Source organism: Doryrhamphus excisus, linkage group LG20 (genome assembly GCF_037039965.1).
Source record: "Doryrhamphus excisus strain RoL-2023G ecotype Guam linkage group LG20, RoL_Dexc_Guam_v1.1, whole genome shotgun sequence".
Lineage (NCBI taxonomy): Eukaryota > Metazoa > Chordata > Actinopteri > Syngnathiformes > Syngnathidae > Doryrhamphus > Doryrhamphus excisus.
In genome coordinates, this window is record NC_136376.1 from 4,692,883 (window position 1) to 4,707,406 (window position 14,524).

Consider the following 14,524-nt stretch of genomic DNA (forward strand, 5'->3'; position numbering starts at 1 on the left):
AATACGGTATTTCAAAATCACGGTTGACTTTTTACGGCCAGACGGGGGGGGATCTGAAGTGTGTGGGGGGGGGGGCAGATCTTCCTAGATATTCCTTAATAGCGTTCCTCGATGTTGAACTGGCAGCTGAACGGCTGCCACAAGTTGGCGTCCTTGTTGTTCCTTTCCTCTTATTGTCACTTGTTTAATATTGACTTGGCTCTCTGGAGGTAAGGGAGCGAAAGAGAAAGAGAGAGAGAGAGAGAGAGAGAGAGAGAGAGAAAGAGAGAGAGCCCAGCAACACTGCAGACTTGTCCACTTTATCACCAATCAGCATGCGATTGTGAACATCGCTTCCAATTTGTCTCATCTCTCTCTCTCTCGCTGTCATGTCATCTTAATTGTCATGCCGCCGTTTTTTTCCGTGTCTGGCCTGCATTGTCGTTTTTTTTTTGTTTTTTTGTTTTTTTTCACCGTCCTTATCTGCGGCTTAATTGGCCTGCTGCACAAAACAAGGGAACGTAGAGAAGGATTTGCTAATGACAAGACATGTAAGAGAGCCACGTGTGCACGTTTGCTTTATATCAGCTGCCACCCCCCCAACCACCCCCCCCCCCCCCCCCCCCCCCGTCCTGCCACCATGCCTCCATGCACACACTCAGCAGTGAGTCCAGTGTGGTAATTACAGCTGATGCATAACAAGTTGCTTAAATAGTCCATCATGCAGTCAGACAAACACAATATGCTGCAGTGCTCAGTTCAATCATTGAAACCTTGCAAGTTGCCTTTGTTATTCCAGCCGTGCATTGAAAACACTCGCATGCGGGGAGGACAGGAAAAAGAGAAAAGGGAAAAAGAAAAAAAAACAGAAAAAAAAATCAATGCTGTCAAACGCGCAGATAGGAAAATGTCATTTTGACAAATGCAAGGCTTTGTGTAGGCACAGATTGAATTTTGATGGATTTCTCCTTCGGGCAAGGCCTTTTTTTTCTTTTCTCTACTGTTTCTAAGACCGCCAAATAAAAATGTTAAACAATGAAAGCAAACACAAATGTTATGCTTGTGTGACACACAAAGCGTATTTGGATTTAATACAAAGAGCCAAGTGAGAAGTTGCAGCATGTTGCCCCGCGTCTGATGCTCCTAACGCAGGGGTGGCAACTTTATCCAATGAGGGCCGCATACAGGAAATTTGATACATTTTATTCATTCATTCATTCATTTTCTACCGCTTATCCTCATGAGGGTCGCGGTTGGTGCTGGAGCCTAGTTTATGCTATAAATTGAATTTATTTTTAATATTTTTTAATATTACCTTTTTGGACGAAAACCGATTTTGTCCAACTCTCAACTTCGGATACCGATATTAGCCAATACGATACTGTGTAATATGACATATATCCTGTGGTAGAATGAACATATATGTGTTACATACAGTATTAAATATTGGTTTTCACGATTGGGTAAAAACAATTATACCGATATTGCATTTTTATGCTGATATTAGGCCGATAATTATCAGTACCGATAATTATCAGACATCCCTAGACTAAAATGATACGACTTTTTCTCATAATATTATGTGTTTATTCTCATGAAATACTTATAATAGAGCTATTTTTTCTTAATATTTTGACTTTATGCTCATAACTTTTTCTACAACCTAATTTTTCCAAAATTACAACTTTAGTCGTTGTTTTGTTTGTATAAAAAAATATAAAAATATACAACTAAAATTTACACATTTTTATTCATAGTATTTATGATGTTATTCTCATAAAATTACAAATTTTACACCAATTTTATTATTAGAATTATATTATTAATAATATAATTACAGTATATTATATTATATTATAATTATATAAATAATTTTATTATTATTTATTATTATTTTTATTTGAATTTTTATGGATTCTATTTTTATATTATATTTTAATATTTTGTAAGGCTTTCTAATTGGGCTGATATATCCACTGTTGCTTTATTGTTGGGCTCTCATAACTGTGTATGCATTGTTTTTAATGTTATACTGTTCAAATTGTTTTATTTTTCATTGTGAAGCACTTTGTGACTTCCTGTCTGTGAAAGGTACTATTTTGTAAATACATTTTACTTACTTTAATTACTTACTAAATACAATACAAAAACAGCCAGGAGTTGCAAATTAATTTGCACTTTGTAAACCCTTGGTGTGCCCAGAATTAAGAATGTTGAGGTGGTGGTTGATCATAAGTGTTTTTACTGCGAAAAAACACGGAATAAGGTCGAAACAACCAACATAACACAGTCACATGGGAAATGGCAAAGCTCTTTTTAAATGAATTATTTGTGTTTTCACATGTTTATATAACATAAGTGCCAATAAAAATGACCTCCGGGCCGCACACCGCCGTCCTTTGGGCTTCCATTCATACCTGCAGGGTGCAGCTGAAGGTTATTGTTGTACTTTTCAGGACAGACAAGCGGCGTTTTATCGCTTTATCGTTTTATCTGGTCACATCAGTGATTGTAGCAGCTCTCCATATTCATTTACTCGGCGTGAAAGCGCTTCAAGGGCTGCTTTCCATTTGGCCGGGGCAGGGATATGTCATTTCCACATTCCTTTGCCGTGTTCCAATAAAGTCGACACCCATCATCAGCGCCGCCGCGGCTGTTGTACTTCAACTATTTGAGGCCCGCTTTCTGAGACTTCTGCTTTCCGCTTGGCCCCCGTTTCAAAGGGGAAATCTTGTATTCTTGATATTTTAGATTGTCTTCCTCACCCTGCAATTATATCCAGACAGACGTTATTTGACTTTATTTGACAACTTTAAAGCGCTAACGCGCACTGAAGTCTCATTTTTCATCCACAGTTCTCGGTGTGGTTGAAAGCAAAGATGTCCAAATGGCGACGCCGCAAGTCAAACCAACTTCATTCCACTTCACTTTAGCTAAAAAAGTAGCGTAAATACAGAAAAAAAAATCCTCTGAAGTCCAATACAAGACGCTAATAGAGCTCAGATTTGTGTCGAAACTGTTTGGACGGACCGTCGGCATCAAATAACAAAAAATAACTTTGCATTCTTAACTGTCAGACAAGTATAAAAAAGAGTTAAGCACTGGTAATCTTAATGGTTTTTCTTGATAATAACCACATTTTTTTTCAGGTATTACATGCTTTGTAGCTTTATGATCATTATATTTGTCCAAACAAAAGTAGGCAGGCATTAAAATGAACAAGAAACTAAAGAAACAAGGATGGTCTCATCATTTTTTTTCCATGACTAAATGTCCTTCACAGAGTTCAATTCCACCCTCGGCCATCTCTGTGTGGAGTTTGCATGTTCTCCCCGTGCATGCGTGGGTTTTCTCCGGGTACTCCGGGTACTCCAGTACTTCGGTTTCCTCCCCTGGTTAGGATGTTTACGATACTACAACACGTCCACGTTTTTCCTAGCATGGACCCCCTTAGGGATGTTTTGACGAGTAATAGGCTGTATTCAACCACCATACAGCATCATTTATTAATGAATCGTGTTATGGAATAATGACATTTATAAAAACCGTGATGGCGCCAGGATACGCGGCGTAGAAGATGGATGTGAAGCTGCGATATTCCAAGTAATAATATTAATAATATATGGCTGCACGGTGATCGAGTGGTTAGCGCACAGGCCACACAGCTAGGAGACCCGAGTTCGATTCCACCCTCGGCCATGTTCTCCTTGTGCATGCGTGGGTTTTCTCCGGGTACCCAGGTTTCCTCCCACATTCCAAAAACATGCTAGGTTAATTGGCGACTCCAAATTGTCCATAGGTATGAATGTGAGTGTGAATGGTTGTTTGTCTATATGTGCCCTGTGATTGGCTGGCCACCAGTCCAGGGTGTACCCCGCCTCCCGCCCAAAGACAGCTGGGATAGGCTCCAGCACCCCCGCGCCCCGCATGAGGAAAAGCGGTAGAAAATGAATGAATGAAATTGTTCATAGGTATGAATGTGAGTGTGAATGGTTGTTTGTCTATATGTGCCCTGTGATTGGCTGGCCACCAGAAGACAGCTGGGATAGGCTCCAGCACCCCCTGCGACCCTTGTGAGGATAAGCAGTAGAAAATGACTTTCATTACTTCATTGCTTTCCACATTTGTTTCCTTTTCCAGCGCAAGAAAACAAGTTAATATGAGACAATAACTGCTCTGTATTAACTCATTTTTAGTGCATAGTACAGCTCTACTGCCACACAAGCTGCACACTGACTACTCTAAAGTATATCCGAGTTGATCTTCTGTAGTATCGGCCCTTAAAATGTGAGGGGTTACTAACTCACTCACCGTGCGCACACTTTATTCAGAACACAATCAAATGAGACGTAATTCATAGTATAATATCGTCATTCATAACGAGAGGAGCTGTAGCTAATATTTGATTATGTCAATGCTTTGTTTGTGTGCCCGCAGTCAATCTCTGGACCATGTTTCAAGCTGCTCAGAAGCTGGGAGGATATGAGCTGGTAAGTGTTCACATGTGTTGCTTCTGTACTGTTCGACAGGAGATTAGCTTGATTACATTACTTGTTTCTTTATTTTTGGTGCTTTTTTTCCCATGTAATACACACACACACACACACACACACACACACGCACACACAGGGTGCCTTCATAGACTAGTTGCTGATGTCACCACAGCAGGAAGCGGCTCATATTTTAAAAGCCTGCTATCTGATGATTATGATGATGCTCTCGTGTTTCACCTTGAGCTTTTCTCAAGTTAGGAAGTGGAGGTTTGCAGTCAAGTCCAAGACTGCCTTTATGGACCTGGTTTTAATGCAATGGGGACAGAAAAACCGGTTTTCGCACACATTCGGGTGCATATAATTGTTCCAAAATGCCATCCATTTGGTTACAATATTTACTAACCCAGTGGCAGGAAATATTATATTATATTAAAGTCAAATATATGAGATTATTTGTTTTAATTTGAAGAGGTGTGACTCAATACTTATGTCCGTAAAAAGTGCATGTGTGCGTGGTGTAGTTTCCAACAGGAAAAAGTGACTTTGTTCAACATTACGAGACAAAGACTTTAGCATCTGACCACAGCGTTATGACTCAGTCGCTCCCCAAACGCTCACAATGATGATGTCACGCTTATGGCTATGTATATTTTTCCTTATTTCCGTGCTGACCCTTTTGGGTTTTAATTTTTTTCTGTTGGTGCGTCTCTCCCCTGTAGATCACAGTCCGTAGGCAATGGAAGCACGTGTACGACGAGTTGGGGGGCAACCCGAGCAGCACCAGCGCCGCCACCTGCACGCGGAGACACTACGAGAGGTCAGTTCATAATTAGTTAGCATTTGAGTTTTTTTATTTTTAATACGATGTGGGTCATTTCACATGATCTCATTACATTTCATTAGAAAATTGTAAAAATGGGATCCTGTCAGGTGTGTGTCATGGAACGTGAAGACCAGATAAAAGACAATGGATGCGCGCTATTTATTATGTAGGAAAAATAAATAAAATAAATAAGAAATAAAATAAAAACAAGAAAATGTGAAAAAAATAAAATACAAAATTACAAAATTTTTACATTAAATATGTAGCAAAAATAAATCTCAAAATGTTTTTTTTTAATTTAACTATTTTTAGATAAAAAAAAATAAATATTCAAATAATGTAAAAATAGTTTTTATATAAATTAATAAATTAATTTATATAAATTAATTTTCTAATAATTAGTCAGAATATTTATTGTATTGGTATATAATAAGACACACACACAAAAAAAATATATATATATAAAATCAATTTTCAATAATAATTGTATTTATTTCATACATACTTGAGTGCTTTGGCATACTGTACATTTTCCATATTTAATTCTAAAATAATATTTTGGACTTATTATTATTAATTTATTTTATATTATTATTATTTTTCAGTACATAAGCAATAGCATTTTCCATCCATTCATTGTCTTTATCAGGCATAATTAGTTTAATGCATTCAAATATTTTATTAAGAAATATATATTTAAAATCCAGGCATGTTAATATTCAGACATATTTAATAAATGAGTTATCATAGTCTTGCATGTTCAATTCAAATGTCAACATTCCTCACTCAGAGGGGAAGAGGTGATCAAATATGAATGGCATATATTGAATATATATATATATATATATATATATGGTTTGATGATGAATACAGATGAGGCCATCTCATATGAATACAACACACAGCTGTAAGTCGTCCTCGCACAACAAGACTCTTGGTGAACATCAGCCACATCCAAGCGGACATCATGAAGTACCTATTGCCTGACTCCTCTAATGCTTTCCTCATGGAGCCTAATCAATTCATGATTAGACCAGATTTGCGTATTTTCTCCAGATGAATTGATCGGTTTCGCGGCTCTATGGAACCAATTAGCCTGTGAACTCCACTCGTGCGCGGAGAGAGCAGAAATGATTTAAAAGCTCAAAATAACTGCAGTGTTTTGAATTATCCACCGGGCTGCATACACACACAATACACACACATACACAATACAAACACAATATGCAGCCTTCGGCCCCTCCCTGCGCTGTTGAGAGTGTCACAATGGAGAGGAAAGAGCAGTTAATGTAATCGTCATCTCATCACATCATCAAGACACTGCAGCAACTCCTCATCATAATCACTGAGACGCTATTACTAAATTAAAGCAAGCATATGGGCATGAGCCTGAGGGAGCGCTAAGGGTGTGAAACACGCACACACACACACACACATACACACTTTCCCAAGGTTAAAGCAAAACGAACTTCCCCAACAAGAGATAAGAGGTCTTTCACGAGGTAGGTCGTTCTCCCCTTGAGCGTGTTCTGTATGTGTGTGTGTGTGTGTGTGTTGCATCAACAGTTTAATCTAACACACACACACACACACACACACACACACACACCTGTCAGTAATACAGTTCTATCCAACACCGTATGGGAAGTGAGCGAGTCTGTGGAGATTATACAGGGTAGCATTTCCAAGAAATAGTCACCCGTGAGAGTGCACTTTTTCAGTGTGTACTTCTTTCTATTCCTGCACAATACGAGTGTGTTTGACTCCTAAATATCCAGCCCCGACCCCCATTTCATGCTCAAAGCTCAAAATAGAGTTGGCTGCCCTTATTTCTACTGGTAACACCATTTTTTATGTTCCCTTTATGAAGCGTACAGTAAACCTTTCAGAAAAAAAAACGGGAGCTGAAACTTTCCACAAATAAAGACAGATTTTGGAACCAGCATTTGCACAAATGTGCATTCAGACAGCGGCGCTATGCATTGGAATAAATATAGTAGACCCCCATTTATATACATAAGGGTCCCTTATGTTAAAATTGAGTATTTTGTAGTTAGCGCATAGAAAACCTGTTTATGACCCTCTAAATACAGTTTTAACATTATTAGAGCTCTCTACACATGGAATAGCACCCCTATAGTCACCTTTAACATCGTATTACGTATATAAGAGAATATAAGACCTAAATAAGACTAAGGGGGCGGACAGACGGGGTCCAAAGTTAAATTTTAGCTCACTATTGCTTGTGTTAGGGATTATTATTATTATGTTTTATTATGTATTTAATAATAATATTATTATTATTGTTATTCTTCTTATTATTATTGTTATTATTAAATTTTGTTATTATTATTATATTATTTTTTATTGTTATATTATTATTTTTATTATTATTATAATTATTATTACTATTATTATTATTATATCGTATTAGGCATATTTTTACAGCGATCATGTCTGATACTTCATCCTTGTGCCCAGTGTAGACACGATATAACATCCCAGTGTGTTAGAATGCGTCTTTTGAATGCCTTGTATTTGCATTTTATTTAATTTGGCCATTTTATGCTTATAAAATGCTGAATTTTAAGCAAAAAAAAAAAAAGCAAAATATGACTTTTTGACTAATAATTGGCCGTATTCAACCACAAAACTGAAAAATGAAGTGTTAAGGAATACCATAATGTAAATACAGGAAAGCTTGTAAATTGATCCTTGTGGAAATTAGTTGTATGGACCAAGCTGGGTGCCCCCCCCAACCCTTGCCATAAGACGGCTTTCCATGCCGTACCGCGAGGCGTATATATGTGAGCGTTTATGGGGTCACGGGAGACAGGATGAGGGGCGCTGAGGTTGCAAGCGCCTCGCAGCTGACAGAAAATAACGCTGAATCGATACAAAGCAATAACATCCACGCTCGCACGCGTACACGGCGCGGCCCGGGAACACGGGGATGAGTCCGACTTCCATCGGGTCATTTTAGCTGAGCGCGGTGGTTCGGGCCGCTCGGAGGGCAATTAGCCGGCTTGTATTAGCTCAGCAAACACGGCCATTGTGGGCGCATGATGAATGAGGCTGTTTGCGAGCTCGCTGAAGTGTGCGTTTGCTCCCCGGAGGCGTCTTTGTTTCCACCTTTAATCATTAGTCAATGCGCTACAGAAATATAATTCCGCGGGAGAAGGAAATACGCAAACCGGAGCGCCGCTTGTATATCTGCCTGCCGTTGTCCCAACAGAGACACAAACGTGTCACAACGACACCACAATACCACAGTGGATGATAGTGGGTCTTTTGTTGGATTATACATATTACAACATCACCTGCTTTCCTCTCAGATGTTATTATGAAAGATGGACGACGATACGACGCAATCCTTTCCACGCCGTCACTCCTTCAACTGGCTGGTTAGGATGTTTACGATACTACAATACGTCCACGTAGACCGAATGTTTTTTCCTAGCATGGACCCCTTTAGGGATGTTTTGACGAGTAATAGGCTGTATTCAACCATCATACAGCATCATTTATTTATGAATCGTGTTTTGGAATAATGACATTTATAAAAAACGGAATGGCGTGAAGAAGATGGATGGTTGATGACAGAGTGAAGCCGCCAGATTCCAAGTAATAATATTAATAATAATAATAATATAGGGCTGCACGGCGGTCGAGTGGTTAGCGCGCAGGCCACACAGCTAGGAGACCCAAGTTCGATTCCACCCTCAGCCATGTTCTCCCCGTGTGTGTGTGGGTTTTCTCCGGGTACTCCGGTTTCCTCCCACATTCCAAAAACATGCTAGGTTAATTGGCGACTCCAAATTGTCCATAGGTATGAATGTGAGTGTGAATGGTTGTTTGTCTATATGTGCCCTGTGATTGGCTGGCCACCAGTCCAGGGTGTACCCCGCCTCTCGCCCGAAAACAGCTGGGATAGGCTCCAGCGATAGAAAATTAATGAATAAATGAAGTCATAATATTATGAGGGACAGGGCTGCACGGCGATCGAGTGGTTAGCACGCAGACCTCACAGCTAGAAGACCCGAGTTCAATTCCATCCTCAGTTTGCATGTTCTCCCCGTGCATGCGTGGGTTTTCTCCGGGTACTCCGGTTTCCTCCCACATTCCAAAAACATGCTAGGTTAATTGGCGACTTCAAATTGTCCATAGGTATGAATGTGAGTGTGAATGGTTGTTTGTCTATATGTGCCCTGTGGTTGGCTGGCCACCAGTCCAGGTTGTACCCTTGCCCGAAGACAGCTGGGATAGGCTCCATAATATTATGAGGAAAATTGCTGCATGGCGGGCGAGTGGTTAGCACGCAGACCTCACAGCTAGGAGACCCGAGTTCAATTCCACCCTCGGTTTGCATGTTCTACTCGTTCTCCTTGTGCAGTGGGTTTTCTCCGGGTACTCCGGTTTCGTCCCACATTCCAAAAACATGCTAGGTTAATTAGCGACTCCAAATTGTCCATAGGTATGAATGTGAGTGTGAATGGTTGTTTGTCTATATGTGCCCTGTGATTGGCTGGCCACCAGTCCCCGCCTCTCACCTGAAGACAGCTGGGATAGGCTCCAGCACCCCCTGCTACCCTTGTGAGGATAGAAAATGAATGAGTAAAAAATGTAAACAGCAAAAAAAGTGTATTGCAAAGAGAAAAAATTCATACTGCGATACAGTAAATATATAAAAAAAAGTCAGCATATCTCCAAGGGTTGGTTTAAAAAATGATTTTTGTAGTATATGGTAGAAAAAGTGGACCTAAGCAGGTTCCGCTGTGGTTTCGGCTGTCCTGAAGGAGGCAGCAATCAGCGAGCCTAATGGAGCTAGCATAACAGAACAGCAGATAACCTCGGCTAATTGTACTGTTCTTTGTTTTGTTTTTTTTTTACATGCACAATGGCGCTCATTAGAAAAGAAAAAAAAATCAATAATGCCCAAGCCAAGGTCTGCTGCTGCTGCTAGCAGAGGGAAGCTTTAATGATATTTATTTAAAACGTTTCCCCGAGATGAGCTGTCAGGGCTGCGGCGCTCCGAATTAAAAATGAGGTCATGAAAAAGATGGCATCAATAACCTTGAAATAGACTAGCCTTTTTTTTTCTCTCTCTCTCTCTTCTTCTTCTGTGCTGTGCCATTTTCACTCTCCCTCCCCACCCCGGCCGTTCGCCGCACTCTTTCTTTCATTATACAGGTCAGCGCCTTTTAACGGCTCCTACATTTTTAATCTCGCCCGCTTTTCCCAGCGTGATCTCTTGTTACACAAACATCACTTTTATTCCACGCTACCTCTCTTCCTCTTGTCGTCGCGCTGTTTCTTTTAAGGCGGGGGGATGCTGCCGTATCCATGGCAACACGATAAGCAATTTGGAATAATTTGCTATTTAAAAAAACTGTGGAGCTGGAAGGCGACGCCAGATGAGAGGATATATAAAAGCGTGCGGCGTCGCCGTCGATTTTCTTTCAAGGTTCACTGTTCCAATTTTCAGGCGACTAGATGTTTTATTGATTCAGCCTTTATTCAGTCCTCGCGCTATCGATGTCACAAAGCTCCTTCTCTCGCCGCTTTCTCTCTGCATCCAAAGCTATATTTGTTGCTCATAATTGTCGGAAGCCTTGAGCTCACGCTGGGAATTCTAATGGAGTACAGTGCGTGTTTTGCAAGAGAGGCGCAGATGTTATTCAGCGCTATCTTGCACTTGTCAGCATCTCTTTGCTTTGTCCTTGCCGTACTGCAGATACATCACATAATGTGTGTGTGTGTGTGTGTGTGTGTGTAGCCCGGGCTATACTTGGGCTAATTCTCAAACACGCCTTTCAATTTATTCTGCTTTTTCACCACCTCAGCAGCGGGTATGAGAGGAAATAGAAACACTAAGTTTCTTTCTTGTTTGTATCAGCCATCATTGAATGGGAAGAAGCTCTCATCATTTAAAGCAACAGTACGTAATAACGTGACCTCATATTTCACCCGTGTGGATGCTGCACTGGCTTACAGGAAGGCCAGTGGCGGCGCTGCTGTTGCCATGGTGACGCCAAGTCATCCCCTAACAGCAGTCTCTGATATTGGGGGACCGGGCTGGACACCTCTTGAGTTGGGTTAGATCGGTATAAAGATAGAAACAAATGTCATGGTTGACTATGGCCTATTTTGAGGGACCTTTACCCTCCCATTCTGTGTGGAAGTGGTTTTGGGCTTTTTACTTTGTACTACTTTTACACTCTCAGTATGTTGCTAACCAAGGAATCAACTATGAAAACATGTTTTGCGTGTCTGGGACAGATTGATTGGATTTGCATTATGTCTTATGGGAATCATTGATCCAGTTAGAGTTTGTTTTGGTTTGAATCGGACCTTCTGGAAGGGATTAATGATGCTAACCGAGGTTCCACTGTATATATTGTAAATGTGCCGATAAACGGATCTCTTCATAACCGCCGAATCTCTTAATAGTCGCTCGCTGTGGCTGTAGGCAACCTCCTGAGTATATATCTTATAATTAACTCCACAAGACGGCAGTTGCCATATTTGTTTTATTATATATAATAAATATTAATACATTTATTATATAATAATAATTATGATATTTTTATAATAATTATATAATCATATATAATTATGATATAGTTTTTTATAATAATTATATTATAATAAATATATAATACGTTCATTCATTCATTCATTCATTTTCTACCGCTTTTTCCTCACGAGGGTCGCGGGGCGTCCTGGAGCCTATCCCAGCTGTCTTCGGGCGAGAGGCGGGGTACACCCTGGACTGGTGGCCAGCCAATCACAGGGCACATATAGACAAACAACCATTCACACTCACATTCATACCTATGGACAATTTGGAGTCGCCAATTAACCTAGCATGTTTTTGGAATGTGGGAGGAAACCGGAGTACCTGGAGAAAACCCACGCATGCACGGGGAGAACATGCAAACTCCACACAGAGATGCCCAAGGGTGGAATTGAGCCCTGGTCTCCTAGCTGTGAGGTCTGCGCACTAACCACAAGACCGCTGTGCGGTACATATTTATATATATTATTATCATTATATATTTTATTAAGTATGATGAGCGGTCAGCACGCAGTCAATGAATAGTTTTTTTCCATTTTCTCATGCACTCCTCATTATTACTAAAGTTGAACTGTTATAAGTAAAGGGTTTTCAAATGTAGGAAATAAATAATAATAAATAATGTGCAGTTAGAGATGCCCATGAAGGTCTGTCCATGTGTGTTTACGTTTTGTAACAGCAGGGGGAGCGTGGATCTCTTATTGCTGCTTTAATGCTCAAATATTTCTTTTCCCCGTCGTGTTTCTATCTGAATAAGAACCAAATGGTTTGTATAATCATATCCAGCCTCGCCGTCAGCTATTTTTAAGATCTTGATGCTTAGTCAGGCCATGATTAGATCTTGTTTTCCTCCGCAAGCTCCCGAAAGGCAACATTGGCTGACTTCCTTCACGTGCGGAATTCAATCAGAGGGTCCAAGGTGTCCTCTCCTGGCAGCAAAGAGAGCTCAAAGTTTGGCGACGCGTGACGAGCCCATCGACTGTGTCGCAAACGTGCCGCGGCCCCGCCGAGATGAATAAACGCTTTGGCGTAGCAAATGAAATTAATGACATTCTGTCACAGAGAAAGAACATATGCTGCGTGTCTGACACTTTTTAGTCGCTTTTTATTCTTTTTTTTTTTTAATGCATCAGCTAATGAGAGCAGAGGAGGGGGAGGCTGGAACTGTCGAGGTCAATTTAGGTCTGGTATTTTTTCAGACTTGATAAAGGACTTAAGTTTTCTCTACATTCTTGGCCTGCCCTCCTCTTTTAACTGCATGAATGCGGGTCACCTCGAGTGGTTTGGCGAGCAGGCAGAAAAGGGGCTTTGAGGCATGAATCCACAGTGGAAGGAGGTGGTCTGGCGGGGAGGGGGTTTGGAGGGGGGGGGTCTGTTTACCCCCCTCCAAACCCCCTTGACATCTTGTCTCGCTCATTCTCTTTTGCCGGTTATTGTTTCTCTGCTTGGTCATTGCCTTTTTTTTATTTAATACTCTCCTCCTGGCGGGCGGGTAAAAATAAAATAAGTCATCTTTCCGGCGTCCGCTCGCCCCTTTAAATGCTTAACTCCTGTGATCTTAACACACTACACCGGCTCAAATTAATTTCAGCACAGATGGGAGGGAGATTGTTGGAATGGAATGCCCCCCCCCACTCCCAACACACACATATATTCGATGACTGCGGCCCACTTCTTGGATGCCAATTCGCCGCTTGTTTCCTGTAAGACAGAAAACTCCCAAACGAGAGCAGCACATTGCTGGTAAAGTCACCTTGTTTTTGCCAAGTTGTCTTTTTCGCCGTGTGTGTCATGGGGGGGGGGGGGTGAACAATGGGGGCGGGGTTGCAGGGGTGTGCTCGCTTCATCATGTCCACAGCAGGAACGAACTCGGACTTAGTAAATGAAATGCTATAGATTCCTGATGCATTACGATAAGACAAACATGCATAATAGCATCTCTTTTTTTTTCCACATTAGCGAGCGCCTGATAGTTCTATATTTACTCCACATTAACCCCCCCCCCCCCGTCCCCCCCTCCACATTTAGTTGCTTGTTATCGACACAGGGAAAAGAAAAAAAAGCGGCTGCTCAAACAAGAGGCAGCTGATAAATTGGCTTGAGAGGAAGTTAAGTGTTTATTGACCTCATAAAATTGTTGCTGGTCCTGCCTTAATGAAATCCCCCCCCCCCCCCCACACACACCCCCCTCCCCTCAGTGACACAGCTGCTTCACATGCAGCATGCACCCCCATATGGTGCCTGCTGGCTACTACACTGCATTAGCAAGATCAAGTGTTCCACTTACAGCCAACTATTTCAACTTCAGATCATAGTGGAGGACATTTGGCAGGACAGACAAAAGTTTAGGGACGCGTTCCAATTCACCAACATGAGTCGGTGTCTCCAAACTTTTGAAATGATGAGATTGTTTTGTCATTGCAAATTATACAACAAAACAATAGTAATACAGGCGATGTTGTACAATCGGAAGAGTGCAATATGTCTCAGTGGGTGGAGGCGGAGCCGCTAGCATACACACAGAGTGTGTATGAAAAGTAAATTACAAAAATATTAAAAAAGGATTCAAACAAAATAAATTGCTGACATTTAAAACCAATAAAAGAGACTGCAAGAAGAAAAAAAATAATATAAAATATTTGAAAAATAAAT

The 14,524-nt window shown here is 40.8% G+C and overlaps 1 protein-coding gene across 2 annotated transcripts in view; it reads left to right on the forward strand.

Annotated features, from left to right (window-relative positions):
• The window catches only part of arid5b (AT-rich interaction domain 5B), a 113,220-nt gene that overhangs the window by 89,147 nt on the left and 9,549 nt on the right, over window positions 1-14,524 (forward strand). For both annotated transcript variants that reach the window (XM_058058363.2, XM_058058362.2), the window contains 2 exons: window positions 4,417-4,469; window positions 5,192-5,289. In XM_058058363.2, the coding sequence (XP_057914346.2) occupies window positions 4,417-4,469; window positions 5,192-5,289 (151 nt within the window). The remainder of the gene's footprint in view (window positions 1-4,416; window positions 4,470-5,191; window positions 5,290-14,524) is intronic.